Source organism: Danio rerio, chromosome 1 (genome assembly GCF_052040795.2).
Source record: "Danio rerio strain M-AB ecotype USA chromosome 1, GRCz13ab, whole genome shotgun sequence".
Lineage (NCBI taxonomy): Eukaryota > Metazoa > Chordata > Actinopteri > Cypriniformes > Danionidae > Danio > Danio rerio.
This window is the reverse complement of record NC_141021.1, coordinates 49,221,724-49,237,124: the sequence shown is the minus strand read 5'-3', so window position 1 is coordinate 49,237,124 and position 15,401 is coordinate 49,221,724. Positions and strand designations below refer to the sequence as shown.

Here is a 15,401-nt window from a genome sequence, read left to right as displayed (position 1 = left end):
CAGCATGACAATATCAGTCTGAACCTCTTTAATGGCAGTCTATGGGACAGTTGCTAGGGTGCAGTATCTGGTTGTTAGGGTGTGGCTAAAAAGTTAAAAGGCCATCAGTGATTGGCTGCTGGCTAGACTGAGTTAAATGAGCTCAATTATTAGTCTGTAGGACAGTCTGATGCAGAGTTATGAGCTCACAAAGTTTGATCCCATGTAAAGTCAATGAGAGTCTTTTGCAATGGAAGTCTATGGGACGGTTTCTAGGGTCCAAAAGTGGTTGCTAGGGCGTGGCCAGAAAGTTTAAAGGTGATCAGTCATTGGCAGTTTGATAGTCTGAGTTAAATGAGCCCAGTTAGAAGTCTGTGTGACATTCTGATGCGGAGTTATGAGGTCACAAAGTTTGATCCAATGTTACGTCTATGGGATTTTTCCGACGGTCCCGGGACGTTTTTCGGAAAACCGAAAGTCGGATCAGTCGGAAAGGATATAGCAACTCGAGTCAGAATAGTTCGGAGGTCTGACCCGAGTTTGATGGTCATAGCTTGAAAGGTCTAGGTGGAGATAGAGTTTAATTTTTAGTCTCAGAAGAAGAATAATAATATTAATAAAAATAATAATAAGTTTAATAGGATAACAGTAGTCTGGCTTGCTACACAAGCCAGCCTAATAATAATAATAAGTTTAATAGGATAACAGTAGTCTGGCTTGCTACACAAGCCAGCCTAATAATAAGTTTAATAGGATAACAGTAGTCTGGCTTGCTACACAAGCCAGCCTAATAATAACTAGATTATTAAAGTTCGTCGAGACAAACTTTAGGCTGGCTTGAGAAAGTCTGTTGGAAATAGTTTGTTTAATTTAAACAGTTTTAAAAAGTATGAAACAAAGATAGATAGTAGATAGATAGATAGATAGATAGATAGATAGATAGATAGATAGATAGATAGATAGATAGATAGATAGATAGATAGATAGATAGATAGATAGATAGATAGATAGATAAAAACAGTTTATAGATAGATAGATAGATAGATAGATAGATAGATAGATAGATAGATAGATAGATAGATAGATAGATAGATAGATAGATAGATAGATAGATAAAAGCAGTTTGAAAAAGGATAGATAGATAGATAGTTTTGAGGTCACAAAGTTAGATCTATTGTTAAGTCAATGACAGTCTTTTGCAATAAAAGTCTATGGGACAGTTGTTTGCTAGGGTGCAGTATCTGGTAGTTAGGGTGTGGCTAGAAAGTTAAAAGCTCATCAGTGATTGGCAGTTTGGTAGTCTGAGTTAAATGAGCTCAGCCATTAGTCTGTATGACAGTCTGATGCAGAGTTATGAGCTCACAAATTTTGATCCCATGTTAAGTCAATGAGAGTCCTTTGAATGGAAGTCTATGGGACAGTTTCTAGGGTCCAAAAGTGGTTGCTAGGGTGTGGCCAGAAAGTTAAAACCTCATCAGTTATTGGCAGTTAGGTAGTCTGAGTTAAATGAGCCCAGTTAGAAGTCTGTGTGACAGTCTGACGCAGAGTTATAAGGTCACAAAGTTTGGTCCAATGTTAAGTCTATGGGATTTTTCCGACGGTCCCGGGACGTTTTTCGGAAAATCGAAAGTCGGATCAGTCGGAAAAGATATGGCATACCGAGTCAGAATAGTTTGGAGGTCTGGTGTGAGTTTGGGGGTCATAGCTCGAAAGCTCTAGGAGGAGATAGATTTTGAATTTTAGTCTCAGAAGAAGAAGAATAATATATAAAAAAAATAATAAGTTTAAATAGGATTTCAGTAGTCTGGCTTGTTTCTCAAGCCAGCCTAATAAGTTTAAGTGAGATAACAGTATGTTGGCTTTTCAAGCCACCATAATTAGTTTACAAATTAAGTTATGTGTAAAAAAAATGAAATGACACAGAGAAAAAGTATTGAACTCATGAAGAAATGGAGGTGTAGAAAGGCAGTGAAAGCCCAGACAGCAGATAAAATCTTTCAGTAGTTTTTCAGCAACGTCTTGCCCTTCATCATTGTAAATGAATATCAGCTGCTTCAGTTCAGCATCTACATTAGCAGGATGATGAGGATGAAACCAGAGTGGACATTTCAGCAAGACAATGATCCAAAACACAGCCAAGGAAACTCTCAAATGCTTTCAGAGAAAGAAAATCAAGCTGTAGAATGGCTTAGCCAATCACCTGACTTGAATCCAATAAAAAAATACAGATTTTCCACTCTGATGAAGTCTATGAAAAACTTACACCTGAGCAATTCATGTGACTTCATTCTCCATATTAGAGCCATCTTTAAGCCATCATGACCAAAAAAGCCTTTGTATAAAGTAATTATTACATTTCAGTAGTTCACCGTGTGTCATTCCATTGTTATTACACAACAAATTTTTCACATTTTGTTTTGTTTGTCTTATTTTTATGTTTGTATTGTTTGGGTTTTTACCAAAATCTGGTTCAATTCCTTGTCAACAGCTCCTTTAGAAATATTATTCCCAGGAAAAATGGCGTGTTCAATACTTATTTTATCAGCTGTATATGTAAACACCGCTGTGGAAAAGTCTCCTTTTCTCTGTTTTTTTGATTTGTAGTTATTTAATTCTATATACTGATGACATGTGACATTATTGCAAATTTAAAAGAAGTAACCCCCAAAAAAGTAGCAAAATTACCAAAAGGTGCCATGTTTATTGCTATTCAGACAACAAAATACCAGAAGAATTTAGAAATTTTAGATGTTGTATTTTTGTGATTCTCCGTCACATAGAATGATACTGGTGTGCTTATCTGTATGCCTGTTTGTGCATGTACATTTTATATTGAAATTTTAATCTGATATCAGCTAAACAGAATTTATGCATTGCCACTTCAGCATCATTTTTAACTAATTAAATGGTTTGTAGCCCTTCAAAGTATTTTTACATTTTATTGTAACAAATTAAAATGTGTGCGACATGGTGGCTCAGTGGTTAGCACTGTTGCCTCACAGCAAGGAGGTTGCCGGTTTGAGTCCCGCCTGGGTCAGTTGGCATTTTGGTTTGGAGTTTGCATGTTCCCCCACAGTTCAAAGACATGCGGTACAGGTGAATTGAATAAACTGAATTGGCCGTAGTGTATGAGTGTGAATGAGTGTGTATGGATGTTTCCCAGTATTGGGTCGCAGCTGGAAGGGCATCTGCTGTGTAAAAAAGATATGCTGGATAAGTTGGCAGTTTATTCCGCTGTGGCGACCACTGATAAATAAAGGGACTAATTTGTTTAATTTAATTAAAATAAAAAAAAGCAACAACAAAAAAAATCTTAATTTGTTATGCAGTGAAGTACAATTAAGAGAATGGAAGAGTTAGGCCCAAATCCCAATTCTATTTTTGTACTCTTTCCCTCTTTCCCTTAGCCCTTGAAACAGAGTGTGAAGGGGAAGGGCTTCAAAATTTACCCCTAAGAAATGGGACAGCACTACAACACCTGCACACGTCATCATGTGTCATCACGATCTCTTGCTTCAAATGAGATCAGACGATCCTGACTGCTGTAGTGATTCCAGTTGTGTTATTTTTTGGTATTTATCTTCAGGAAATTACTGAAGGCATATATTATGTTTTCATACGGTCTAACGTGGCAATAAGCTCATAACTGTACTCTGCATTTACACAGTGGCCATATTCATCAATGTAAACACACCAAAACAACACTATCATTATAGCAGACACTGTAGAAAGCTCATTCTCAGCCACTAGACTTTTCTGACAGGATATTCCAGTGTCATCGAGTGTCAGAATGGTGTGGGACTGCTGTACAGGAGTTATTATTCGGGAATATAGATCGCGAAATTTAGCTGTTTTAATTTTAGTGTTTTTTTTTAAGAACCATGACGGTAAACACAACGCTGTTATAAATGTATTAAGACAAGTGCTTGTTTGTTATAAAAATTTGTAATAATGCCAGTAAATACTAATTTGTGGATCTCCTGACTTCCGTGAGCAGCCATGCTGCTGGTGTAGCTGGTGTATTCTGGGAAACCCATTGGTTTCGAGTGTCATCTTGAAAAATCTCTGTTTCAAGGGCTATCTAGCCCTTCCCCTTAGCCGTACGCCTTCAAGATAAAGAGAATTGAGACACTTCTACCCCTTCATGTGAATGCACAAAATGAGTGGTAAGGGGAAGGGCTAAGTGGTAGAATTAGGATTGGGCCTAAATACATTTTTATATGAAAGTCCTTTACACTGATGTTTTTGCAAAATGTCCATTAAGTTGAACTGCTTGCACTACATAATTCTCAATCCCTGTCACTGTGTTTCTCTCTGCAGCTTCTGTAGCAGTTCGCCGACTCATCGGAGTAACCGAAGTAAAGAAGACGGGATCCAGCTACGGCAACGTAGAGGCCAAGAAGGAAAACTAATCAACATTTTCACCGTATCGACACCGTGTGGCCACTGTAATGCTCACCCTGCAGTCCAGCCTCAGGCACAGAGCTGCCCTGTGTGCAGTTATCTTTCTTTTTACAAAACAAAAATGTAATTTAAAAAAATGAATGAATTATTAACATCTCTTCAATGCAGCATTGGGAGGTATATAGGGATATAACTATAGATATAACTTAATATGCTAGTCTGTAAACGTACAAATAATTTTATGAACAAAACTAAATGGGAAATAGAGGAGAGGAAGCACTTTCAGTTGCGGATCGATGTGACACGTTTCCCTCCTTTTTAACCCCGCCCCTTTAATGACATAAGCCCCGCCCTCTTTTAACCAAACAAGCTCACATCTTGTCTTAGTTCTTCATTAGTATTTATCATCTCCGGAAGTGCTTTGTAACACTTCGTTCTTTGCATCTACAATATCAAATCCTCCCTTTCACAGTTTGGATCGCCACACTTGAGTCACCTGGACTGATTTTTCTAAGATCAGAATTTCACATCACGGGCGGTTGAGGAAGACAAACAGCCCAGCTGGTCAGAGAAAAGGCGGCCCCCTACCTAACAAATCAACCGCTGTAGATCACCAATGGGTCTATTGGTCAGCTGAAAACTGTTATGCGACGGCAATAGAAATGGACTGAGCGGAGTTTCCGAGGAAAAGCATGTCTTCTGTAACTTTTCTCCCATTTTCGAGACCTTTTCACAATGGTGTCTTATCCCACTCTGTCACCATTGCATTACCATGTTGATGAATAAGCGATGTTTTCTACTCCTGTCCACATAGAGCATCTCTTTAGTTAGTTTGCAGCTAAATGAAACACCCATGGACCATGATTCAACTGCCCATATCTAGCCATGTGTAACTGGAAACATAGGGTGTGAGATAAAGAGAGAGTAGCCGAAAGACCAAGAAGACAACAATCTGTTCTGTCAATAAACGAAGATTGTGAAACCCCTTTTAGTGTGAACCACTGACACTAATGGTTTGTAAATAAACTCTAGAAGTTTCTTCTTGACCCAAACCCATTCGAATTAGATGAATGCGCTTCATTTGTTTAAAGTTATTTCTCTCTTTCTGATGTCTTCCCTCATTGTTTTCAATGTGCATCTTTGCTTTTTTTGAATGGCGAAATTGGAAAGGACCCGTGCAAGCCTTAACGGAGCAGAACAGTGTAGCTTCTTGTATGTAGTCGGGCAGTCCGAAGTGATTGGGTTTCTCATGTATTGTGCAATTTTTATCTGATCTTCATGTCATCTTCTACTGGCATTCATGTGGTGTAGATTACAGATGCAGTCTGTGTGTTTCAGATGCACAATATTCATATGAGGATTTGAAGATTGGGAATTGGGATTGGGAGATCTGTGAGAAACCAGCGCAACTAGTCTGGTTTATAAGGTCGGGAGAATACCAAAGTTTACTTGATTAAAATATTGGTTGGATGAATAGTAGGTTAAATGGTTAGTTCACCCAAAAATAAAATATGTTGTTAAATACTTTCCCTCATTCTGAAACCCTGAGACTTTCCTTCATCATCTAAACACAAAATAAAATACTTTAAATTCAATCTGTTGGTAGCAATTATCCCATCTATACTTTAAATATCAGAAACATTCCCACCAAAATTCCTAAAAAAATTCCTAAGATGTGAACTTGAGAACTTTAATGTCATTAACTATAGTAAAACAACTTGTCAAAAAGAATTTTAAAAAATGAAATCCTGTGAACAGATTAAATAGAGGAACGGAGAAAAGAGCGCTCTTTTATTATCAGCTGTTAGTCAGCGCCTGCTCTTTTTTTTTTTTTTTTTTGGTCATTTTACCTTTGCCCTGTACTGTGTAAATGCAGACAATCGGATACGAATCACTTTTAAAACATGATGCAAGCCAGTCATCAAAAAAATCGTACAGTTACACAATCTGAATTGATTATCGAGATCTGCAGTGTAAATGCAGCCATAGTGTGTTTTGAGGATGTTTTTGGTTTTTTGGGGGACTTTAAATTGGGAACATTGCTGTCTACGGAGGATAAGAGAGCTCTCAGATTTCATTTAAAATATATCAGTGTGATCAACGAAGATCTTAGGGGATGGGAATGACAAGAGGATGAGTAATTAATAACATAATGTACATTTTTGGGTAAACTAAAGGCTAATTTATACTTCTGCGTCAAGCTCACTCGTATGCGTAGCCTTCACGTGGTCGCATAGCCCTCGCCGTGGCTGACCCACACCTCTCAAAAAATGTAACCACGTAGTGCTATTTCTGTGATTGCTTGGTAGATGTGACGAGTGTGGCGGGTGCTGAAAGCCGCGAGCCGATGAAGTGAATGTTTAAACAAGTGTCGAATCCCTTGAAAAAGCTCCAGATGAAAACTTTTGTTCTGTATTTATTTTATGATTAAAGTTGTTGCACATCCTCCAGTTCCCGCCTCTGAATGAGCAAGTTTTAGCTACTTGTAGCGTTCCGATAGTAACTCAACATAGAGGAACAAAAACATCTGCTGCCAACCAGCATTTCAGAAGCGTTATTGCAGAGCAAGACAATAGCGTCTGGAAGTAACATAATTCACACTACAAGCGACTCGCAGCAGCAAAGCAACAAACAACCATTTATTTCAACAGGGAGTGAGTGACTTCCGGTGATCTCGGTCTACATCGACCGTTGGCGACCATGTGGGCGGCCTCTGAGCGAGTTGAAAGATCATGTGAGCTTTGCAAATGCTCCTACTGGCTGTCGATCAAGAAAGTCAATCTTCATCTGCAAAGGGTTGAAAGATTCTCAACTTTGTCTCGTCACTGGACACACCCTCCTCGTGGCCAATGGTTGCTGTTGCTCGCATAAAGGGAGGTCAGCGGAAGTCGCTCACCCTCAATTTAAATAAGCGGTCACTTTGCCACTGCGAGTCACTCGTAATGTGAATGATGCCTTATTCACACTAGTAGTGACTTTGTAGCTACCTTTAGGTAGGGACCTGCTGCAAATACAAATCTGTGAGGGTATATACAGCACGAATACAACCAGTTTCTGAGCGAGCTAAGAGAAGCTCACATGAGCTGTACTGGTGCTCCTATTGGTTGTCGCTCAAGAAAGTTGCTTGCATAATTGCATAAAGTTGAAGGATTCTCAACTGTGTCGCATAGCTTGACGCGCCTACCTAGTCATCAACGGTCAATGCTAACTTTCTATTGAACTGAACGGTTACTTGACACTTTGCCGCTGCAAGTCACTCAGGTTGAATGAGGCTGGATTTTCAACTTTGTCGTGTCACTAGATATCTCCACCTGGTAGCCAACGGTTGCTGTCGCTAGCGTAGATGGAGGTCGCTGGAAGTTGCTCACTCAAAATTTAAATGAATAATCGCTTTGCTGCTGCCAGACGCTCGTAGTGTAAATGGGGTATAAATGCACCGCATTTGGGTCACGCCGATCACTCGACACAGAAGTATAAATCAGCCTTAACTTTATTATCTTTCGTTTTCACCAGTTAAGACTGAATCTATTCATTTCCTTGCCACAGAGTTTTTAGTTTTTTCATTTAACCTGGTGATTAATTTATTCTGAATAATTCAGCATGAGTGATCCATTTCTAATAAATGCGCGGTGTTTGGGAGTCGCTTGCTGATCTGTTGTCAAGACCACTGTTGACAGGGTAGGACTCTGAGCCAAGATCAGTTCTTGAACTCTAATCCAATAATGAATGTGACACCTGATCTGAGGCCAGAATTCCCTCTTCTTGTAATAAATGTTGCTACTGTATGCGTATGACTGACAGGATTGAGATTGTAGAGTACAGACTAAATAGCGGGCTTTGGGAAAAGATGCGAGATGTCATAGTGAGTGTTTCTGACTTGCGTTTGAGTTAAATCCTCCTCAAAAAGCAGTATGTGAGCAGAGGTTGCGTAGAACTAGAAATTTAGTCTGTTAAGTTCACAATTTGTTTTGTATTTTCTTTCAGATAAATTAAAGCATTCAGTGTATGATTGGAACTGGAGTTGTTTCATTTCATTGCATGAATAACCCAGTAGCCTATTCATCTTTATGAAATAAATGTAGCCATAGCTGCATTCGCACTGAAAACACTGAATACAATTCATCTCGCTTATAATAACAGGAATATGAGGCTGCACAAGATATTTACAAATAATTCAAATGTTTTCACATGGTTGACCATTTTTATGTTTTATTATCTGTTTAGGCTTATAAATGAATGACTAAAATAAGATAAAAAATATTTCTGGGTAGAATAATAATTTTTGGTGTTAAATTCGATGACTCTTCAAATCTAAAAGTAGTAATTGTGTGTTCACTTTTGACACGAGTTAATGCAATGGCATTGCTGTCTTGGAACTTTCATTTCAGCTAAAATATATCAGATTTGATCAGATTTTGTGTTGCAACGTGAGCACTGGGTTTAAAATATCAGTGTGATCTCATTGTGAAATTGGTTTCACCCTGTCACGCTAAGCTGTTTTTCTTCTTCTTTTGGTTGTTTTATATGTTACAAAAAATAACAACCAACTGGTCAAGGCTGGATTTAATGCTGGTGTTTGGCTGTTAATGAGTTTGGTCTCATGATGTAGAAGGACCTAAAACCTCTATACCAACCTGCAAAAGGTATAAGGTATAAGCTGGTTAAATTTTTTTTACCACCAATTTAACTTAAATTTTAAATTAAGTATTTAAATTGTAATCCATTTGTAATACGATATATAATGTAATCCATAATCCAGATAGAGTAGTTAAAAAGGACACATGTTAAGATACATGAGTATTAAATGTGAATGACGTGCTTTGAGGACATTTAATATATCATCACAAATCAAACGGTTTAAAATTATACTGTTTTTATTTTATTTAAATCATACACTGTAAAAAAAATCCTGGTTGCCTTAAATTTTTGAGCTGAATAAAATTTACCTTATGAGTTCACTGAACTTATATTATGATAAACAGACTTGCGTAACTTATAAAATTAAGTTAAAACATGATAAACTTATTTAAATAAGTTACAATAACCTAAAAACATTTTTTTTGCAGTGAGCTAATTTATAATAGTTTATATTATACAATTGTCATAATTTTTATATATTTTTATAATTGAACATTTTGTAAAATTATCTGTGAGGAATTGGAGTTAGAGTATGGATTAAGGTAAAATTATATAATATAATGTGTATTTGGTATTTTAATTTGTTCGATTTCTTTTTTTTTTCTTTCCAGGAAACAAATTCTTCAGAATTCTGGTGGATTACATTTAGATTACTTATAGTTAGATTACTTTTTCGTTTGTTTTATAAATGTGTCGATAGATTTTTCTAAAATAGAACTAGGATTGGCTATAGATGTTAAAGTATAAAAAAAATATGTGTCACAAATAATTAAACTGTTCGATTTTTCTTTTGAGAAAATGTTTTCTGAATAATGGTGGATTACTTTTAGATTACTTAATCTATTTACTAAGTACAAGTAACGTTTTGAATCGGTATACAGGTGCTGATGTTTTTTTTCACAAACCAGTTGTCTATGAGGATTGGGTTAAGGTAAGTAAAATAATATAGACTTTCATTCATTCATTTTCCTTCTGCTTAGACCCTTTATTTATCAGAGGTCGCAACACAGCGGAATGAACCGCCAGCTTATCCATCATATGTTTTACACAGCGGATGCCCTTTCTGCTGTAACCCAATACTGGGAAGTAATATACACTTTGTACCTAAATAACCACATCTATGAGGTAAATGAAACTTTATAACGCACATATACTGCAGTTATAACTCCCCCCACCCCCAGTTAACCGATCTCTGTATGCATTGAATGAAGAAGGCAGGACTATCAAGTCACATTTGCATGTGCAAGCAAGTGTTCATCTAGTCCGAACACAAACAATGGGGAAGTCGTTACACAAACCGTCTGTCCAAGCAGAAAACACTTAAAGACGGTCATTTGTCACGTTGTTGTTTACACCAACTGTGCCTCGCATCTGCCTATCATCTGAGAACTGCGCCTGTGCTCAAGACTGCAGGTCTGTCCGTCCTCGACCAGGTAACAGACATGGGGCTCTGCTCTCTAACACATCAGATCGATGCTTTAAACATCCTAAATGAACTGCGAGATCACGGGACGGGCAGTAATAGAGAGGGAGAGGGCCGGTGTCCGGGTGCTTTGGCGGCCGGTAAAGTGGCCGCTCGCCCGGGCGATGTGATGAAGGAGCCCCGCAGGCTGAAGACGATCGCGGAGAGAGCACGGGAAAACTGCCTTTCGCGACTGCTCGAGATACTGACACAGCTCATATCCATCGAAGAAGACTTCATTAAAGACGGCTCTTACGGGAAGAGTTTGCTCAAGCGTAAGGTGAGACGATTTGGTGTTTATCGACTCTTTCTGCTGCAGTATTTAGTGTAATGTGTGCTATGACGACTCGCTTGTTAAACGATACCTCTTGTTACATATGCTGGATTGACAGGGACTTTATTTTATTGTGATTGAAAGCAATACAACGATACAAATAAGGTCGTGGAAGATAAAGAAGACCTCTTTTGTCTATATTGGAGCTTTGCAGGTGCATCCTGGGATGCTTTTTAAACAGTAGGAGTTTCCACGTGCGTGTTGGCCCTTTCTCTCAATGACCAGATTAATTCGACTATTAAAATCGATAAATGATTGTATATGATGAATAAATATGTATAATATATCTGTATTATTATTTAAAAAAAAAATACATCTGTAGCCTACTGGAGTAATCTGTTCGATTTATTTCCAAGAAATGTATTCTGAGTACTTCTGGATTACTTTTAGATTACTTGTAACTAGATACTACTATCAGATTACAAGTAATGTATCTTTCAAATACGTACATGTGCTTGATCAATAAAAAAGAGATTATTTTGTATGTTGAATTAAACTGGTGTCAATGTTATTCACATGATAACCGCATGAGGAACATTGTAGACCCCAACACAATCTGTTTTTGTCGCAGAAATGCTGTGTACTTTTGGATGTCTTTTGGTTTACTTGATGTATTTAAGTTTATAATAACATTTCAGTCAAGTGTCAACAAATATCGCTGTGTGATTATATTTATAGGCTGTTTTTAAATTATACCTATTTCCCCCTTTCTCTCTTTCAGGACAGTGTTGATCTGAAGAACATATGCTTGAGAATGGCTGTTGCGGAAGGTGGTTCTCGCTCAGACAGAGACTTGAGGGAACTTCGAGACTGTCTTCGACTTATCGTCATTAGCCTGCTTGCACATGTGAGAGATGAAAACAACCTGTCCTCCACCGTGTCCACTCACAGACTAAGAGAGCTTTCAAACTCCTTCCCTGAAATCTGAAAATCTGCAGATTTTACTGTGTGATTTCTAAGGAACTACCTCAGAAAAATAAGGAGACATTTACTTTTCTTAAGAAACAAACAAGCCATGAACTATCTGTGAATCATCAGTGAATGTAACATTAGCATGATGTTTCAGATTACAAATGAAGGCGTGGAACCTCACAAAAAAAGTGTTTTGCAGAGCAATCATGTATATGCTCAACTTTAAGCTGTATTGTTTATCGTATGCATTAGTCAGTACTCATGCATGCATAAGAATGGCAGAACAACATTCTCTTTGCACATACCAGTATCATGAGTTTGTGTTCGGCTGACTGTACAGGTAAAACAGGTCTGATGCTGCTGAATCCACTTTTAACTCCACGGGTGGGATGATGGCTGTCACACCTCAGGATGGGTCTGGTGTGGCTGCCGTTGTCACCTGATAAACAAAAGGAGTGTGTTTGGTGGAGCAGGGGTGTGTTGGGTAAAAGTGCAATTTGTGTGTTCTAATGTTGAATTGATTATGGCATCAATGTGTAATTATGTTCAAAATAAAAACCATTTTCAGTGTTACAACCACCCAAGCAGTTCTAAAGATCTGATTATGAATTCCAGGTTTGAGGATTGCAAAATCAATACTATTTTTGCTGTTTGTTCAAATTTGAACTGTCTGTGAAAGCTGTGTAGAATCAACTTTTGTCACTAGATGGTGCACAAAACCAGCGTTTATGTAATATAAATGGTCTTGTGCTCCACTACAAACTTTTTTTTGGTGTGATGTAAATGAATGAGGAGGAAATTCCCAAAAAGTGTTGGATAATTCATTTTAATTAACATGAATGTATGGATGCAAATGCATTAAAGAAATTGAGCAATTAAAAACAATTTAAATGATTCTAGATAAGGTATTTGGACTCTACTAATGATGATAGACTAAGAACTCGGATTATAAGTAAACATGTATAGATTGTAATGTTATGTATTGCACATTAAAATGGCATGCTATTAATTTTTTAAAAACTTCCAATGATGCATCAGAACAGATTGAAAGTATTTAAATTGATAAAATATTATTATTACAAGCAGGGGTGGGGGCAGTATTTATGATACATTTATTTCAAATACATATTTTAAATACAAAATAGTATCTAATTTGTATTAGATGGGGTTTATGAAAATGGGTTCATATTTTGTATCAAAATATGTTAGTGTCTTGTACTTAGGTCAATTTAAAATACTGTAAAATACTTTGTAAGAAGATGATGACATCATAAAAATGTGGCCTTTGATTGGTGCTTTCTTGCCAAGGCTTGAGATCAGACTAGAAAAATAATTAATATTGAAGAAGTTGATCAATGCTTGGAGTGTAGATGGAAATTATGCAATACATATAAAGTATCAGAAAAATAGGGGTAAATTCGGGAGCAAGTCAAATAAGACAAACAACATAAAAGTTCTACAGTGGCGATACCTACAAAACATTGTTGGCTTTTTCAAATGCCAGTAGCTGATCTGCAGGTGCTCTTTATAGTTAAATACAAACCTTGACATAGTTAATCAGTGTGAGACAAATATAAATAATAATACTCCAGACTGGTCAAAAACTCCCAACTGAGATTTCATGGCAATGAAAACAGATAGCTATTTTTTTTTTTTTTTTTGAGATATCATGTTTTATATTGTGTATTGAGGAGTACAATTGCAGAAAAAAAAGAATGATTTATGGAAATGACTAAAAGTGGAGATTTTACATTGAGCAAAGATTTCAATTGCGAAACTATAAAAGATAATATATTAACATATATAAATATAAAAGACTTTTAAGAGGTATAGTACTATATTCCAACTCATTATTTGCATTTAATGGTTTTTACAATGATTAAAGAAATCATCTTCAAGACAGGACTTTCTGTATGAAATTTGTACAAAATCTATACTAAAATCAAAGAGAGTGACATTTTTATGAATTCCTTCTCATGCACAGTAGAGGTGAAAGAGATGGAGAGAAGCTGACTTAAACTTGCTCAGAGAAAAGCTTTTGTTATCATGTTTAGTTTGTTTCACTAAATCAGTTTAATGGTGAAGGGGTTGATCCAATAGGCTTGTCAAAAGAAGGTTTGAGACATAAAATTGTAAAAAGTATTTTGTAGTATATTCAAAAAAACAATGTTTTATTTTGATACTTTTGCTGCTTCTGTATTTTGAAGGTTTTTTGATACATCTAAAGTTGAAGTATTTGGTCTCTTATTTTAAAATACATTTAAATTTTTGGCCAACCCTGATTAATGTAAACTCAACATTAAATTTGACAAATAAACTCAAATGTAAAGTGAATTTCTTTCTGAAATTCTTTCTCTTCTGTTTTCATGAACTACACGCAGTTCTTGAAACTTATGAAATTAAAAAAAGGAAGTATGTTAATGTTTAAATACTTAAAAAAATGCTGTGTAAGGCAAATGGAGCGCGTTCAGTTGTGGGATTGTCAATACCAAGTGTGCTCAGTAGAGGACGCCCTATACACATTTTATATTTTCATTGACTTCACACAATACAAGCGATACAAAATCATTAGATGGCAGCATGTGCCACCTCTTTAACATGGTACTGTAAAATATGTGAAGGTTCCCTTATTTGTGAGTAATTTTGAATTTAAAGATTTTAAATGTATTCATTTAAAGACTATCCAACAGATGAAGAAGTGTTAAATAAAACTCAATTAGCCTATATTAGTCGCCATACAATCACAATGTGTAACTGTTAGCTTTTTGTTTTTTGTATAGTGTTTGATGCTAAGTTTATCGATCCGCACACGTCGTTGATTAATTGATTTTTATTCATTTGTTTATCTATCATTAATCAGAAATATAACTTTTAATGTGTTACTTAGGCTATATTTCATGGGGACTAGCCGTCACTCACATCATCCACCAATAGCGAATGACACAATCCAACCTTGCTGATTATCATGCAGGCCCTTGCTACTTTTTTCCTGAGTTCGTAGCTCGGGTATTCGTTACAATCCTATTCTGAGGTTAAAACAGTTCAAACAGGTCAATTAAAACCAACAAACGTTTAGTTTTATTGTACCGTATACTAAGTTTTTTTTTAAATCCAATAACGTTAACTGTTGGGTGGTTTTCTTCAAAGTTAGCCAAAGATCTTCACGTGGCTTTGCATCCTCACGTAAGTTTTGTAAACAAATAATATCATCACGACCAAAGCTGAAACAACTGAAATTTGTCATGTAAAAACCAACAAACATTTAATCTTATCGTGTAACACTTTTTTTTTAACCATTTGGAGGTCAAATATTATAGTGACCGACCGATATCTTAGCCGCTTAAGTTAACTGTTTTGTAAATAAACAACACTTTCTCGAAATCCAACATTAAAAACAACCGAAACGGGTCATTTAAAACCAACAAACGTTTAATTTTACTCGGTTTCTTTTAAAAATCTTATTGAACGTGATTTTCTTCTACTAACTTGGTTAAAGATCATCAAGTGGCTGTTCATCCTCATGTACGTTTTGTAAACAGATATAGCGACTTCCAAAGTTAAAACAACTGAAAATTGTATTTTAAAAAATTACAAACGTTTCATATTATCGTGTAACTCGTTTTTTAGGCTATTGGTGTCTCGTCAAATATTTAATTATCTCAAGTGGCCATC

The 15,401-nt window shown here is 36.4% G+C and overlaps 3 protein-coding genes and 1 long non-coding RNA gene across 52 annotated transcripts in view; 3 read left to right on the top strand and 1 right to left on the bottom strand.

Moving 5' to 3' along the window:
• Nucleotides 1–8,398, top strand: part of agpat3 (1-acylglycerol-3-phosphate O-acyltransferase 3) — a 78,408-nt gene extending 70,010 nt beyond the window's left edge. For 11 of the 40 annotated variants that reach the window (XR_015475679.1, XR_015475663.1, XR_015475680.1 and 8 more), the window contains 2 exons: nucleotides 4,300–7,037; nucleotides 7,266–8,398. Coding sequence is in view for 12 of the 40 variants with exons in the window: in XM_087235482.1 (XP_087091608.1) it covers nucleotides 4,300–4,391 (92 nt within the window). In the remaining 28 variants the exon portion in view is untranslated. 40 annotated transcript variants of the gene reach the window in all.
• A 1,956-nt stretch (nucleotides 8,399–10,354) lies between these two features.
• LOC141386338 (uncharacterized) lies at nucleotides 10,355–14,862 on the bottom strand. The gene is made up of 3 exons (XR_015476985.1): nucleotides 14,649–14,862; nucleotides 12,035–12,168; nucleotides 10,355–11,652 (listed from the first exon to the last, which is right to left on the bottom strand). It is a non-coding gene; the product is annotated as an uncharacterized LOC141386338 (long non-coding RNA).
• Nucleotides 10,365–12,035, top strand: dleu7 (deleted in lymphocytic leukemia 7). The gene is given in 2 exon segments (NM_001278811.1): nucleotides 10,365–10,763; nucleotides 11,539–12,035. Coding segments are annotated over 2 exon segments (507 nt in total). The 5' UTR covers nucleotides 10,365–10,463; the 3' UTR covers nucleotides 11,746–12,035.
• LOC137495289 (uncharacterized) overlaps nucleotides 14,273–15,401 on the top strand; it is a 70,974-nt gene continuing 69,845 nt past the window's right edge. For 2 of the 10 annotated variants that reach the window (XM_087237714.1, XM_087237706.1), the window contains exon 1: nucleotides 14,273–14,362. The gene's annotated coding sequence lies outside the window, so the exon portion shown is untranslated. Of the gene's footprint in view, nucleotides 14,363–14,651; nucleotides 14,913–14,940; nucleotides 15,252–15,401 lie in introns of those variants that run through there. The other 8 variants (XM_087237709.1, XM_087237710.1, XM_087237708.1 and 5 more) reach the window with 7 other exon arrangements.